This window comes from Lonchura striata, chromosome 5 (genome assembly GCF_046129695.1).
Source record: "Lonchura striata isolate bLonStr1 chromosome 5, bLonStr1.mat, whole genome shotgun sequence".
Lineage (NCBI taxonomy): Eukaryota > Metazoa > Chordata > Aves > Passeriformes > Estrildidae > Lonchura > Lonchura striata.
In genome coordinates, this window is record NC_134607.1 from 27,101,599 (window position 1) to 27,117,784 (window position 16,186).

At 33.2% G+C, this 16,186-nt stretch overlaps 1 protein-coding gene across 2 annotated transcripts in view; it reads left to right on the forward strand.

Moving 5' to 3' along the window:
- The window catches only part of TAFA5 (TAFA chemokine like family member 5), a 396,426-nt gene that overhangs the window by 213,100 nt on the left and 167,140 nt on the right, over positions 1–16,186 (forward strand). For both annotated transcript variants that reach the window (XR_013340007.1, XM_077783423.1), the window contains exon 3: positions 10,859–11,008. Coding sequence is in view for 1 of the 2 variants with exons in the window: in XM_077783423.1 (XP_077639549.1) it covers positions 10,859–11,008 (150 nt within the window). In the remaining variant the exon portion in view is untranslated. The remainder of the gene's footprint in view (positions 1–10,858; positions 11,009–16,186) is intronic.

Below are 16,186 nucleotides of genomic sequence, written 5' to 3' on the forward strand. Positions count from 1 at the left end.
GCTTTTCTGTTCTTGTTCCTTTCAGCTTATCCTCAGTTTTCATTCAGGTTTCTATATTGCCATTGATAAAATTAAAATAAGAAGGGCAGGCCATAAATGATCAACATGACCATGTATATCTCATATATGTACATTAGTTTCTTGATATCATTCAAGTTTTATTACATCTGGTGAGTGCAAACATTCATTCAATAAATCTTGCTTTACTGCTGTTTTACTAATCCCTGTGGGATCATTCTCCTCTCTGTGAGTTTTATATTTTCTTCTGCTTACATACCATTACCACAGAAACGCAATATCAGTACCACTGATCTAAACATCTGCAATATATTCACCAATAAGAAGGCAGAAAATGTTAATGCTTTTCCATTATGTTAACAGTTTTCCTTCAGCTTTTCTTCTGTTTGAGGAGCAACATTTAGTTATACTCGGTGCTCTTTTCCTGAGAGCTTTCTTCTTGTCCTCTGCTCCAGAAAATTCTTGTTGGTGCTACTTCAGTGTGACCCATGGAGTTGATCAAATCTCGCATCTTAGCTTTTCTTATTAGAATCTTAGCTGATGAAAGATGCAATATAGTTTATAATGGTTTCTGATGCACTTAATCCCAAATTAAGGAGGAAAATTTAGTGTCATCCACCAGACACACTCAGAACACTGAAACATTGTCTACAGTCAGCACTGTGGTATGATGGGAATAAACAATGCAAAGTATAGTCAACACCAGACTCAGACCCGACTTTTTAAAATGTTTGTATTCCCTTAGAAATAAGTGGAAATTCTTACACAGGTAGTTTCTGCTATGATTTTTTTTTCTCTGGGTTGGAATAAGAGTTGTGTATTGTAAAGATATTATACCATTGACTATGGTATAGTAAAGAGCAGGCTTAGTGACTCACTCTGTGTTATTAGTATAACAGTATTGTGTGAGGAGCCGTGGCAAATTGCATATATCTTATGGTCAGTATCAGAAGCAATGCCTTCTGCATAATCATCAACATACCCTTCTGTGAAGAATATCTGTATATGTGCATGTGTGTAAATTTTTGCAAGTTTGCTTGTGTTTAGAAACTTAACTGCAGTCTATTCTTCATCTTAGAAAACCTATTTCATGATGGTACACCATGAGTAATAGCGAATTTAGTTCGTCAAAATTCTGAGCAAAATGGTGTCAGCCCTCATTTTTGTTCCTTTTTATTAAGGTCCTTGAACTAAGGAAGTATTATTTATTAGGCATTCATTGGGAATTGATGGCATAATTTAACTTTTTATTAGCTAGTAAAACCGATAAGCTGTACATAAAAAGATGGACCTTGTTATAGAGGGAATAATAATAATAATAAAGGTTCATTTAAAGTTTTTTAAAAGGTCATCAGTGTATAAAGTCTTTGTGACATTGCCTTCTATGATATGAACACATATACCAAATAATTTTTGCTTCTGTTTATAGATTTGTTTGTGTTTATTTTGCAGCCACTAAGTCCAGAAGAAAATGAATTTGTACAGTTAAAATATTTTCAGGTTTTCAGTAACTTGAGATTGATTCTACACCTAATGTGAACATACATGACATACTTTCTTTAAGCAGGAGCCCCTCTGTATGTTGTAGAGTTGAAATAATGCAGTTGTGAGTGTGCAATGGTTGAATACTTAGCTGTGTAAATGGAAGGCATTGGTCCTGGTTAGTGGGAAGCAGGAGGAGATACTGTGTACGTCTCTAATCTTGAGCCCTTTACTGATTGGTAGAGGTGGGTGGGATGACAGTCCTCGTTAAGTGCTCTCTCTTTGGGTAGCCTTGGATACATGAGCAACTTAAAAACTCTTTTTCTGACACCCTCCTCTGAGTTGTGGAGAAGAGAGTCTTATCCCATAAATGGTTATATTCTTGGAGGACTAGAAATAAGGATATAAAAATCATGGATTTTATCCATGAAAACTTTTCATTTCGGCATGCACCTGTTTCATAAGTCATTTTAAGCAAAACAGATAAAACTGGAAAATGCAGCAGTGAAGCTGGCCCAGATAGAAAATCACTCCTCCAAGTCTGCAGAACAACTGAGAATAATAGCCAGCATACTCATGCTTCTCTGTCACAGTTGCATAAAACCCTGTTCCCAAACCTTTAAAATGAAAGGCATCACTCAAATTAATCAGTTAAGGACCCTGTCTGAAGTTCACTCTTTCTGGTTGGAGCTGAAGTTTTGTATTAGCCTAACAGAAAGGACATATTTCTTTTGCAGACTATATCTGTATTTTTAATTCTTACCTTGGTGCTGTACCTGCAGTAGTGGAGCTTGTGTGCTAAATGCAGCCATGGGCTCAGCATAGCTCCTGAATGAGGGGGCAGTGCTTCACTTCTTTGAGCCCTGCTGTACACATGGAGGAACTGCTCTGGTAGGATCAGCGATGACACTGAGAGCAAAGCAAGAAGAAACAGCAGACTCAGCAGGTACAAGCTGTGCTGCTCTGGTCCTGATGATGTGCTTGAATTAAGCACTCATGCTAGCATCCAGATTAGTTGAACACATGCACCATAAACTTCCTTTATGATCACTGCAGACACACTACAAGAGATGCAAATTCTGTCTGCTGGAGCTTTGGGCTTGAGGATCCTTTGTCTTATCAAGAGTCCCAGCATGAGACTGATTTCGATTCATCCATAATACTTCTAATTAATGTCATATGTTTTTCAGTGGGACTACTTCTTCTCAGGTATAACAAGACATTAAAAATTGTTGAAATTTGTTTCCTTCTTGGATGCAGATAACTGTTCTACTTCAGAGCTTTTTTTTTTTTTTTTTTTTTTTTTCCTTCTTTTTCCAGTGTTTACTTTTGCTGTGTTCCTAAGATAAGTTTATATTTCCCTGTGGTTATGTGTAAGCTGTTGTACCTATATGTTCACAGCAAGTGCAGCATAACCAAGTCTTGAGAGACTTTATTTTAAATGGAGAATGTTTATGGACTTTTTCTGTAAACAAAAGAGATGGCAAAATAATTTCTCAGCTACTAGAACATTTTGTCTGCTATCTAGTGACTTCAGGGTAAGCCTGCCATCTAGATTACAAAAAAAAACCCCAACTGCATTACAGTGCCATTACTAGAAAGAAAATGTTTTAGGGTTTTTTGTCATAGTCTTTTGTGAAAAGGGAAGAGTAGTGAAAATAAACAGCCTTATTTTAAAGAAATCATTTAGACCTACTTAACAGGACAGTAGGTTATTTACTGTGATAATAATTGTCCTATAAAAATGACAGAAAATATTCTTAATTTGAATTTTTTATTCATACATAGGTATGAGTTAGCATATGGCATGTTAACAAGGCTGGATAGGATTAGGTAGTTGTTGTCTTCAGCTGCCTATTTTGGCCTTCAGGTTTTGAAGCCTGCTACAGGCACAGAATAATGACACAGTTCTTTTTGCATAGGATATAACTTAGTTCCTGATGGAGGGTAATTTGACTTTGGGGTTATTGTTTCTGCAGTTTAAGGACTGAGACATATAAACAGGATTCAATAAAACAAAATTTCAGTATGTTAGATCTTTCCTGCATGACCCTTACTAGACCAAATTTTACACAAAACCTTCTGTTGAACCCAGAATCTTGCAGTGCATATCTTGATACAAGTAGCTACTTGTAGGATGACATTTTAAAGGCTGTTCATTTGTAAGTAGTCTTCAAGTCCTTCTAGAAAAGCAATGAGGTAATCCTAGGATAATGGTTTGATAGTACAAAGGAAAGCCTGAGAAGTTAAAAACACTGTTTACCTGAGCGGCTGCATTTTATCTACTTCTGATATATGACTTTATCTGCATGTTCTTTCAAACTGATTTTATACTCCCTGCAGTGACATATTTTGCTAACACAACAGACTTGTTCCTTCCCGACATACAGCTTCTGGCTCCAACAAATGTCAGTAGCTTTTTAGACAAACCTGTGCTTTTTATTCCTGTCTTTCTCAAGAGGAATATCAGCATTCCTTCAATAACATTTTTTCCCCTATGGCTATTCTGTTTGTTTTATAAACAGACTAGGTTTATTTTACATGTAGAGGCTGGTAAAGACATAGAAGGATTTTTTTTTCTTACTTTTTTGTGTTTTGTTAGTTTCTTTTTAATTTTAATTTTCTTTTGCCTTTTTTTTTTTTTTCCTTTTTCTTTCTTCTTTTTTTTTAACATGCTTTAATATTTTTAGGAAAATACTGGAATAACAGCCACTTCCTGGTTTATGCAAATAAGCAAAGCTTTGTTCAGTCCTGAATTCCTGCAGTTATTTCCCTTCTGTAACCAATTGAGGCCTCCAGAAGCAATTAACTAACCCCTTGGAGCTGCAGGTCCTCCTTGGAGCAGCTCTGTGGAGCTGAGATTTGCATAAGCTGTGACTTACACGGAGGCAGAAATTAGTTAAAGAAAAAGGACTCAAACACCTTGTCATTTCTTCATATACTGTATGAATTATGTTTTGAAGTAATAAAGGAGGAAAACTTGGTCAGAACTAGGTTCCTATGTACAAATGACTTGTTTCCACATTTATTCATACATCCTTGACTTTTTGATCTCTTTCTGGTATGGACTTCTCCTTTGTGTACCAATTCTGATTGAGAATTCTATTTGGGATCTCAAATCTTGCAATTTGTTTTTACTGCAGTTGGGTTTTACATGTATTTTTCTTTCTCTTGTGTTTTTAATACTCAGATAGAGAGAGAATTATTCTTAATTATACAACAAAGCATTAAGCAATTACATGCAATCGTATTACCAGGTGCAATAAGTTAGGGCATTACTCTTATCTGGGAAAAAATGAAATCTCAAAATGGGCCCTGAATGTATCTTCTATCTCCACAGACTTGATTTTCTTTCCTGTGCAACTACTTAGAAGACTAGAATCTATCTTAATTAAAATTTACTGCTTATTTCAGAATGGAGGAGCTGAAAACTATTTTCCTAATGTCTGTGCTGTTTATGTTCTTGAGATGGCTAAGTGGTAGTCTGAAAATTGCAGTAAGATTAGTAATTACTAGGGGGACATAATAGGCTATTTCATTGCAGTGGAACTGAAAAATATTTAAACTAAGTATTTAAAGGTGAAGGAATTAATAATTATTTTCTCATTATTCATAAATTTTACCAAATTAAGTTCTACAGGGATTTTTTTCTTCCTAAAATGGGTGCTCAAGCCACACCTTTTAAGACACATTCTTCTTTAATACCACTAAAATTCAAAATCACTCCTTTTAAGATCGAGAAGTTACAAAGGTCACATTGTAATGTTGACTCTCATCAAATATAGCTCTGAACCTGTAACGAAGTAAATAATTAATCATGTAATGAAGTAAGGAATCTTCTGGAAAAAACTGTACTGCTTTTTACTGTACTGGGCACTTGTGGATTACACAAATATTTTAGGATTACCAAAATTAATTAGTTTTTTGTTTCAGTAATATCAGTCCTGTCTTCTACTGACAACATAATCGTACCCTCAAGAAAAACTAGTAATGACTGTTTCAAACAGTTGTCTAACTCTACTAGCATGAAGAATTGTTTTGTGTAGTCTTGTTACTTAAACAGACACAATATTTGTTTCAATGAAATGAAGTCCAAAATTATGCATGAAACATCTTGAAGAGAAATGCTTTTAATGTCACTGACTTTGAAAAGAGGAAAGGGAAATAGATTATTTCCTTAAACATAATCTATTGAAAAATTGAAATGCCTTTGTATCACATAAGTTAACAATTGAAAGAATATTCTTATTTGGTAGTTTTTTCTCAAATGGTGCTGATTAATTTGAAAACCTTTTCCCCATACTGGCTGAGTCAATTATGCTCTTATTTATTTTATTATTTTATTTTAAATGCCTTTTTTTTTCTATGAAGCATTGTGGAATGACCTGTTCTTTCTTACTTAATGCTAGTTGAATTTTCACAAATTTTAGGATTGCAGCTTAAACATGAATGTAGTTTTTTGAGGCAAGTAAATTCCTTGCCATAATCTCCCTCATTATTAGCTAAAGTTTAGAAAGAAAAGGTATTTGGGTTGTTAGGAATTGGATCATGTTCAATGTAAGAGATGTTCTTTCAGGACATTTTCTTTGAGGAAGGATATATGACAAAAAGTATATATATGAGTTCCACTTAAATATATGCTTTTTATATTTTGAATTTAATTATTTTGAAATATTTGCTACTCAGGTTAATGTCAAACTGCAGATAATGAGTGGCACTATGTATTTCAGTTCTCCCTTATTTCAGTAGGAATTGTTGATCTTCAGCTCTGCTCAGGAGTTGGCATGGCTCTGTTGTTAGAAAGACTTCAATATTGTAATAGAAAACTTCTGAATGTATTCCTATAATCTGATTTTGAAACAACTCCTGCATTGTGTTCACTGACAAAAGCATATCTGAATCTAGCCAAGAATTTTAATACCATCTAACTTAAAGCATTTTGAACTAAAAGAGCTTGTGTTGCTAGGCATCAAATTGGTGATGCATGGAAAAATTGTTCACTGAAAAATAATATAAGCCTGCATGTACAAATCACAAGTAGGTTTTCTGGATGAGCATGAAATGTAAACCTCTGGAAAAATCTGTATATTTAGATCAAGACTTACTTTCACTGTACCCACAGATTTCATTAGTTCATAATTTGATTTTTTTTTCTTTAAAATTAATTTAAGGTACAGCCTTCAGCTTTACAATAAGCATAAATTTAAAAGAAATTTGTAACTTGATTGCTGTAGTTAATGTGGATTATTTAGGTTTTTATTTCCTATTGAAGAACAGAAATATTTTTAGCCACAGAAAATTAAAATATTATCTCAAGTACCCTCCATATAATACAAATATATCTACTATTTAAGGCTTTTAACTATTGCAGAAAATACAGATCTTTCAAAATCTTTGTTCTTTCAAAAATGACATTTAGTTGACAGAAGAATCTTAGTGGTAAACATGAAAAATGGCCTTTGTTTTTAAGCTTTTCAAGCTTTTCAATAATGAATTATTTTATTTCAAGAATGCAAGTACTAAAGATCTTTTAAAAACATGCTCTTTTTACCTTGAGATTTTTGCTGCACATTTGCTAAATATATATACCTTTGCTAAATATATATACCTATACTCATGATTCCTACACTTCCATGGAAATCTCTCAAAGAACAGTTTGAGGACTGATCACAAATGGGCTTCATTTAAGAAAAAAACAAAAGAAATGATGTATACAGCAGTTACTGTAAACAATTTCAAGATAAAAGCCAAGAGTGCAGTCCTATTTTACTTAAAATTTTAGCAGTGGTGCAATTTTTTGATTTTTGTTTACTTTGACTTGCATTTTTAATTCAGAATCCTATGGTTTTCCCTTTTTCTGAAATAATTCCATATAGAAGCATTTATGTTTGTGGCGGGAGATTGTGGGGAGAGATCTAAAGGCATTTTAGGAATACAGTGCTACACTATAAAAGAGCAGTAAGGAACTGAAACTTTTCTCTGTTTAGTAATCAGATGGTGAAAACAAAATCAAATACATTGCCAGTGACGTCTTAATTATTTGATTAAAATTATAAATAAATAAATAAATAAATATATAGTAAGAGTAACAACAACAAAGAAATATTGACTAATTAACTTGAAAAGCTCCAGTTTTATGGTTCTTCTGAAATAATCTTCATGTTTGGTTCATAAGACAGTAAAACCCAAAATTTTCATTGGGTTCGACTAGTACAACTCTGGGTTAGGCTTATGGGTTAGGCTAGTATGACTATTCTTGAATGATGCTTGTATTTTTTTTACCAAGATTATTTTGTTTAGGTTGGAGGGTGGCAAGTTGCTTTGTGTGTTGCAAGTACATAAAGAAAATATAATGAAAGTGTGGAGCCTTTATGACTGTTCATGGACTGTGGCTTTTAATCTCTCAACTGGAAAAGCTCCAGTGAAACTCCAGCCATTGCTGCCTTGAGATTTCTTCTCTGGCTTTAGGAGTGAAGTGGAGCATGTTCAGAGGCTCACTGATGAACAGCTTTTTTTCACTAACATCTCTGAAAGAGGTCACTGTGTTAACTTCGTTGAAAATGAAAGGTATTCTAATTTTTGGAATTCAGTACTTGCAAGAAGCATTTTCATTTAGTTCCACTACTTTGTTCCTTATGTTTCTAGATTAAATTGTTAAAAAGCTAAAGTAGTACACGTCCTCTAAGTGTACTTCTGTAGACTTACCCTCTACCTAATGAAAGCCAGAGAGGACATGTTTTACAGGAGTATGACTGTCTCTCTGGAGATGGCCTTCCATAACCTTCACTAATGCATTTCATGCTTTACAGCCATCTAACACCAAGTAACACTGGATGTACTCTGCTGCAGTGCTCAATATGCTTGCAATCTTTGCAGCCTGTGACACAATCAGGAGGAAATATTTATATCATATATGTAAGAGCTCCTGTAGCTCTACAACAGCTTACAATTTTCTTCTGCTATAGAAAAAAGAAAAGCAACAGACAAAATTATATAGCAATTACTCTTGGGTAGGTATCCTAGTTTTCAAAATTCATAAAGAAAAATTAGATCACTATGCCTGGTAGAAATTATCATTTCTGAAAACCAAAGCAGAAGTAATATTCTACAAGTCCAAAAGTGGAAAATACCATTAGCTGTTCTTATTGATACTCATTGTTTGCAGTCCCACAAATTATCTTGACATAGAGCTTAATTGTTTTTATTCTCTGAGTATAGTCATTATTTGCCTTCACTGTGCTGTAAGTCTGGTTCCTTTCCTCTGAAATGAGAGTTTATACAATTATTCACCTAGATTGTATGATTTTTCAATGAAAGAAATAGACTCATGGATAGTTGAGAGTATGGAAACACATATACTTACACGTGTCATACTTACACTTCAACTTTTTTGTGGCCTAAGGCATCAGGATCTAAATACTCTTCTGATTATATTTTTTTTCATATGATCTACCAAGACAGCTGTATTCCTTAGGAGCAATACATCCTCTACAACCCAGAATGAAATATATTAGCGCCAAAGCAAATGGTTTGGGTTTTTTTTTTTTTTTTTCAGTTCAAAATGTTTGAGTGTAGCTGGATCTCCTTTGTCTTTTTCTAGAAATTATGTGCTGCTATCTTTCTTGCTAAACCTTTGCATTTAATCCAGTAGTTTTGAATGAACAAAGAAAAAAAAGAGCATATAACAGAGTAGAAGTCCTCTAATTAATATGTTTATCCTAAGATGTTTTTATTAACAGACTAGGTGGAAAAGAGTAAAAACACAGGACTGACCATAGCTCATAAATCTAGTTGCCAGCAGCCATTAAACCCTGGGGTGATAATGTTCACTATTGTGAATATATGTGTTTATAAGTGCCTAGTGTATATTACTTACATATGTCATATATTTGCATGAATTTGTAATACCTTTTTCCATCCTTGAGATCTTAATTTTTGCCATCTTGTAATTCATTGCAGTGTAAGAGTCACAGAAACATAAAATTTAGGTTCCTTAGCAGGGAACGAGACACAATGCTGGTGACAGTCTGCAAAATTTTGCTGTTCCACACAACAAGCATTTAACTGCTCCTGAGAAGACTAGACTGGGTAAACTTGTATTCTGAATGAAAAAAAAGAAAAGAGCATAGAAAAATAACACTGCACATTTTGATTTAAAGGCCATTCATATATATTGCAGGTTGATTTGGTTTTATTTTTTTAGATTTGATGTTATAATAGATTTTTTTCTTTTTTCTCTTTCTATTTCTACTGCATAAAATGATTTTCTGTGAATATTATTTAAACTGTATTTTTTTCTAAAAACAATATGGAATTTTTCTTTTTTTTAATTTTTAATAAAAACTAAAACATGGAAAGTTTGTGATTTGCAGATGGTGTTACACGTTTGCTACTGCACTTAAACTCCAGAATATGTAATGTATGTAATACAAAGTAGTAGTTGGAAATTTTTTTTTGTCTTTCTACACATTGAAATTCAATAATGTATATTTCAACCTGTAAAAGGTATTATTTTGTTATACTACTAGGCTACTATTAATTGTGCCAGAGGAAGTGCATTGCTTTAAAAGTATAACGTTAACTTCAAGCTAATGATCTTCATAAAATAATTTTTGGAAATTTTTGTTTTTGTTTCTCATAGCCTAGTCCAAATTCAGAATTAGGTGGTGAAGATTTCTTTAGTACTTAGAAGAAGCTACATATATTGGACAAGTCAATTAAAAGGAAGTAATTACTGAGCTAAGGGTGTGGTGTCATTTAAGCCATTTGACAATTACATAGTAAATTTAGTAAAATGAAAAAAAAAAAGAAATTAACAGCTACATCAAATAGGAGTCAGGAAGAGAATTAATTACCTTTCAGTTTAGATGAAGCTAGAGCCGAAGGACCGACAGTTTGTCAAACGTGGGCACGCTTTGAAAGGCTTTTTCCTTCAAAAGCAACGCACAAAGCAGTTAAGACTTCATTGTATTCATGGAAATTTGGGGAAATTTTTATTTTCTTTATGCTTTATAATTTCTTTTCTGAAAGTATGGAAAGAGCATACCATTTAAATTCCATTGCCCTGAAAGTTCGTTCCTTTACTTAGCCAACATAAATAAAAGTAACCTGTGTAACCTCAACTCTCTGACTTTTATGGAACAATAATCTTTTTCTGACAGAACCAGTGTGCAGGGTTTTCATATGTCCACCACAAAGAAAAATTGTAAGTCATCTCAGTTTTATTATATCCATCGTCTGGCTGCCCATTTGTTGTGGAGTGTCTGCTGTGACTTAGGGCTGTGGCTCTATTTGGCTGTAATAGATTTCCTGTAGTGCATTCAGTGACTCTGGTACCTGTTGCTGGTTTTTTTTCCAGGTCAACTGGCTGCAGGTACATGTGAAATTGTCACTTTGGACAGAGATAGCAGTCAGCCCCGAAGGACTATAGCCCGACAAACAGCTCGCTGTGCATGTAAAAAAGGACAGATTGCCGGTACAACAAGAGCAAGGCCAGCGTGTGTTGATGGTAAGAAGCAAAAATCTATTCAATAAGTTTCTGCCAATACAAGAGTGGTGTCATAAAAAAAACCCCCAAGAAATCATAAAAACTCTATAGAAGAAATTTTCATGTTGTCCCAACTAACACTGGCAATAGCATTGAAATTCACCCAAATGGTAATACTGACTAAGAGTATAGATACTACAATTACATTTTTTTCATTGGAAATTTCACGTTTGTTTTAACTTGATAGGCAGTTGAATGTTAAGGGCATAGTGCTGTTATATTCTGCATGTGATTACAGAATCAGCAGTGAAATGGCATTCTTTTTTCCTCTACTTTTTATTCCTTAGAACATTAAAAAAATGCAGCAAGCAAGCCTCAAAGGTCTTATGCCACTGGGAGGCTAATGTGACTGCTCCTGTGTGATATTTAATGCTGTTGAAGCAAGCACTGATGCTATAATTGGAATACAGTATCTGAATATACATTACATGTCCAGTATTTCTTCTCTCTTTAAAATTATATTCTGTATGATTCACTGCAGATGCACTGAGAGCATGTAACTGGAAAACTGCTCACATACAGGGAGGTATGAAAATGTTTCACGTTGAAATAATTTTTTGAGACAAATTAAATTCTCTGTTATGTTAACAGTGGGAGAGTCTTCAAAAGAGGTCTGCCTTGCAGGGCTTTTAGCAAGCATTATTATTAAAAATTAAATTGGAGGCATATTGAAAATAATGATGTAGAATTACACGTTTTGATCTAGTCTCCATTAACAAAAGTAAAAAAAAATATGCTTATGTATAGAACTATAATAAATATGGATTAAATTTGAATACTGGCTGGTTTAAATCCTCAGATAAAAATATTGTGGACAACACCCTACTGTTGCCTTAGAATTTGGTCATACCAGTGATTATCAATGACAGCTCAAAAGGAGATTTCAGAGCCAACTCACAAAGCTAAATACAGAACATCATGCACATTCTATTTCTGCATTTTTCTTTCACTGTTTTTAGTATTCTGTAAAATAGTTTCTTATCTGTCATAATACTATATCCAGTAGTTGTCCTTTCATGTTTTATTGTAAGATCATAAGATATAGCTGCTTAAGAAAGGAATGATTTTATTGTGTCACTTATAGTTGCGATTTTAGTAAAAATGCTTACTTCCAATTAAAATATTCAACATATGTTTCCTATTTTAAAACAACAAAGTTCTAAGCAAGAAAAAAAGAGTTTTGCTCCAGCTGATGGGAATAAAACATAATTTTCCATCAGTCACTTTTGGCCTATGGTTAGATTGATTTGCTGTAACTTGGGTATCCAGAGGTAGCTGCTAGCAACTCCAGTTTTACTTTATACCCAATAAAGAGCAAAAGGAACCTTCTCAGAGTAATTTATCTCATCTTAACACCCTAGGATAAGTCAGATGTATCACTCCCTGTTACACATTATTTTTCTGCCTTGCCTTGATACACCTGTGTGTTAAGATGAAACTTAGCTGAAATGTAAATGTCACTAAGAAGACATGACTGCCCCTCATCCTTCAATTATTACATTAGATTGTTTTCAAAATATGGAAGCTTTGAGTTAATTTGATATTTGAAAATATTTTTTCTTTCTTTCCTTTTTTCTTGGGGGAACTCACGAATAAAATCTGTTTCAAATTCTGCTTGCGCTTTCAAGGTGCTTGATCATCATTTTATGAAAACAGAAAACTGAATGACATGATCCATGGTTTGAGATCATGTTGTCAGAGAAGGTTCTTTATGTGATACTTCACGTTTGAAAAATAAGTGGGAAGTTCCTCAACTGAAAAATAAAGCTTCCCTTTAACATTTGTGTCTAAATACCATAATTATTTAAGGCTGGCAAAGAGTCACATGGAAAAGATTAGGGATAATGGGTACAAGTTTCTTCTGTGGATATTCCAATTAGACAAAAAATTATAATTTTTCAAAATGAGAAAAATCACCATTTGAAACACCTCAGGGAACTGGTGGATTCCCTGGTATTGTACACTTAAGATTCAGTTGGACAGGGATGCTGGGTCATTTGGTCTAGACTGGCATTTTTGCCTAAAAAGATTGGATCAGATGATCCTTGAGGTTCCCTTCCTACCTGGTACTCTTTGATTCTGTGACATATTAAGATATAATACCATGGTTCTTCATTATTTTCTGAAATGTTTATAATTAGAATGTTGAGCCCTTTGCTAAGAGTAACTTGAAGATATGTAGGACATGCTACTTTATTTTCCTCAGCACTGTTGGGGATGTTTTATAATCAGAGCTCAAAAAGGTTAGTAATACGTAGAACTGCATATCAAGTTTCCAGACTAAAATGAAGGCAAAAGTCAAATGTTTGATCTGTAGGTTTTTGTCATGAATAAAGTTAAAAAATTAATTTTACATAACATCAACACAATTATATAGGAAAGAATAAACAAGCACTTTATCTTGTCTCCAACCTGGTTGCAAGTAAAGCTGGCAGATAAATTAGCCACTGACTGACAAGTATCCATCTATGAATTTACCAGGTTCATGCGTAAAAAAATTTACATTGAATTCTTACATATTTCTATACATATTTCTAGAATAATTTTTTTCAAACACAACTACTTAAAGCCTTATTCTAAACATGACATGAATGCTACATAAGATTATGTAGGAGAAAATTGGTTTTGTCTCCAATATTCAGTCAAAGACTGCTGGTTTAGGAATGTAACAACCAACATAATTGCTAGGTTGTTTTTCTTTTAATGAAATAAAGAATGTCATTTTTCAAACAAACAAATAAATACTTTCCTGGGATTTTTAAACAGGATGTAGAATGTACTTTTTGCAAATTTTTCTTCATCTACATTATAGTTTATGTTAAGTATATAATTGCTATTTGACATTTCATTTTTGATGATTCTTTTAATTTCATTCTTTATATAGTTTGATTTTAAAGAGATTATTTTAAAATGAAGGTGAACTTTAGACCTTTAATGCAAAGTCATATGTGAAGGAAGCAGGCATAGTAAGTCTGACCTGCTAACCCAATAGTGAGAAAATAGCTAACAATTTAGTTGCATCTTCTACTAAGAGAGTGGTTCAAGAATTCAGCATCAAAGCTGGTAATGTTTACAATCTTAGAATGGGTTGTGTTATACCTGGCTACCATTTTTACAATGTTCAATGGAGAGAAGTACCTTAGAATATATTCAGTTGTGTAGTGCGCTTCCTGGAGCTTTGAAATGCAAGTGTCAATTCTTGCAGCAAAAGGAGTAGGTAATTTAAGAGCTCTTAAACTTTACAAATATTGGGTGAGATTGCACTTGTCAACATCGCTCTTAGAGTAAGTCCTGAGTTGATTATCAAAATCCACTCTGCTTTCCACTGCTGCATCACCAGAAGTCTTTTCCTGAGAAAGGAAACACAGTGAATGTCAGATAGATAAAACTGGAATTTTTAGAAATGGAAATACGGTGTTTAGAACTTGGTCTGAGTAGCACACAAAGAATAGAGATTTTCTTGAAATATTTCCATGTGACAGAGAAGGTTGATTTGATTTGTATTTTTTTCTAGCAGTCTTTTAACTATGGCAGATTGCTAATGTATTCTGAAAAAATGGCATCGATATTCACCCTGATTTAAAGCTTGATTTAGTGTTGATTGCTTCATTTCTTCACCCACAGAGTCATAATGTATATTTGGTATGTTTTGTTATGTTGTAATTTTTATTCATGAATGTAGGGTTTGTGATATTATGACAGCGGTTTGCCTGCACTTTTCATTATATTATTTTTATTTGCAACTGGTGTTCCCTAGTCCTATTTTTGAGATCAAGTTCCATAGCAATGACCTCAGTTGCATTAGTTTGATAAGATATTTTATTTCAACATAGCATCTGGTTTATCACCAGTGTAATTTCCCTGTGTGTCAGTTAAGCTTCATCACTTTTTAAGCTGGAACCAGTGAGAGATTGGAATATAGCAATTATTCTTTGGTTTTGTACAGTACCTTTGCTAATATAAATTTATTTTAAAGCAAGTGATGAAAAGTTTTTGATAAAGGTTTGTGGACAGATGCACCCATGATTTGTGTTCTTTTACGAGAATTGTATAAATCTGAAAAGATTTGTTATGCTAAAGCATATCTTAGAATAAAAGGATAATATCCTGAGAAATGTGCAAAGAACTTTTAAACATTTAATAATTCAAAAGTACTTATGTAGAATGTATATTTATAGGTAAATTAAATAAACTGCAATTTTGTTCAGAAAATATAACCCACTGGTGAGAGGAAAATTGGTATAAGAGAATTTGGTTATTTGCCTTAGAAAATTAGGATGGCAATCATTAATTTGATTACCTGAATTCTGTGATTAGAAGACTCTTATGCTCAGAATTTGAATACCACTTTTTTGTCAACTAAGTGCTATGAAAAATGCCAGGAGCTCAATCTCAATATCCAAAAATTTTAAATTTAGACAGTTGTAGCTCAGGTAAGTGAATTCAAAGTGTTCAGACATCTTTTGTTACAATCAAGGTGTGGTTTGATTGTTTTTTATTTTGTTTTTATTTATTTATTTGTTTGATTGTGTTTTATTTTGTTTGTTTTTGTTTGTTTTCTCCTTTTTAGAGTTACAGAAATATTTAATTGCTTTTGCATGTGTTGTAGCAATATTGGTTTCTATAGGATGTTAGTGTATATAAGTTGTTGATACATTATGATTAACATGCTTTTCAGTTGGCATTGATTGATTTTGTTTAACACAGACACTCAGGATCTACAAGGAAGCCACATTAGTTCAATCAATAATTCCCTGCTCTTCTTATTATCTCTGGGACTCTATAGGGAGGTGTAGGGGTCAGAACTGATCATTAATAGAATCCTAGGTCATGCACTTCAAACAAAACTGCTTAATAACTGGAAAGCTTCATCATTCTAAAGAATCTAGACATATTTCAGGGAGCAAAGAAAAAAAGAAGAAAACAGAACTATAATTACTTTAAGAAATGAGAATTTTTGCTTTTCCATTTAGAGTATTTAATATGCTAGTTATTGAGATAATTATGTTTTTTTATTGCAGATATTTCAAATCCTCCTTCACTGTAATTATTATATATTTTACTTAATTGCATTTAAGAAATGTCTCTTTAAAACAAATAAAACCAAAAGGAAAACTAGTATGCATAGCAAACATATTT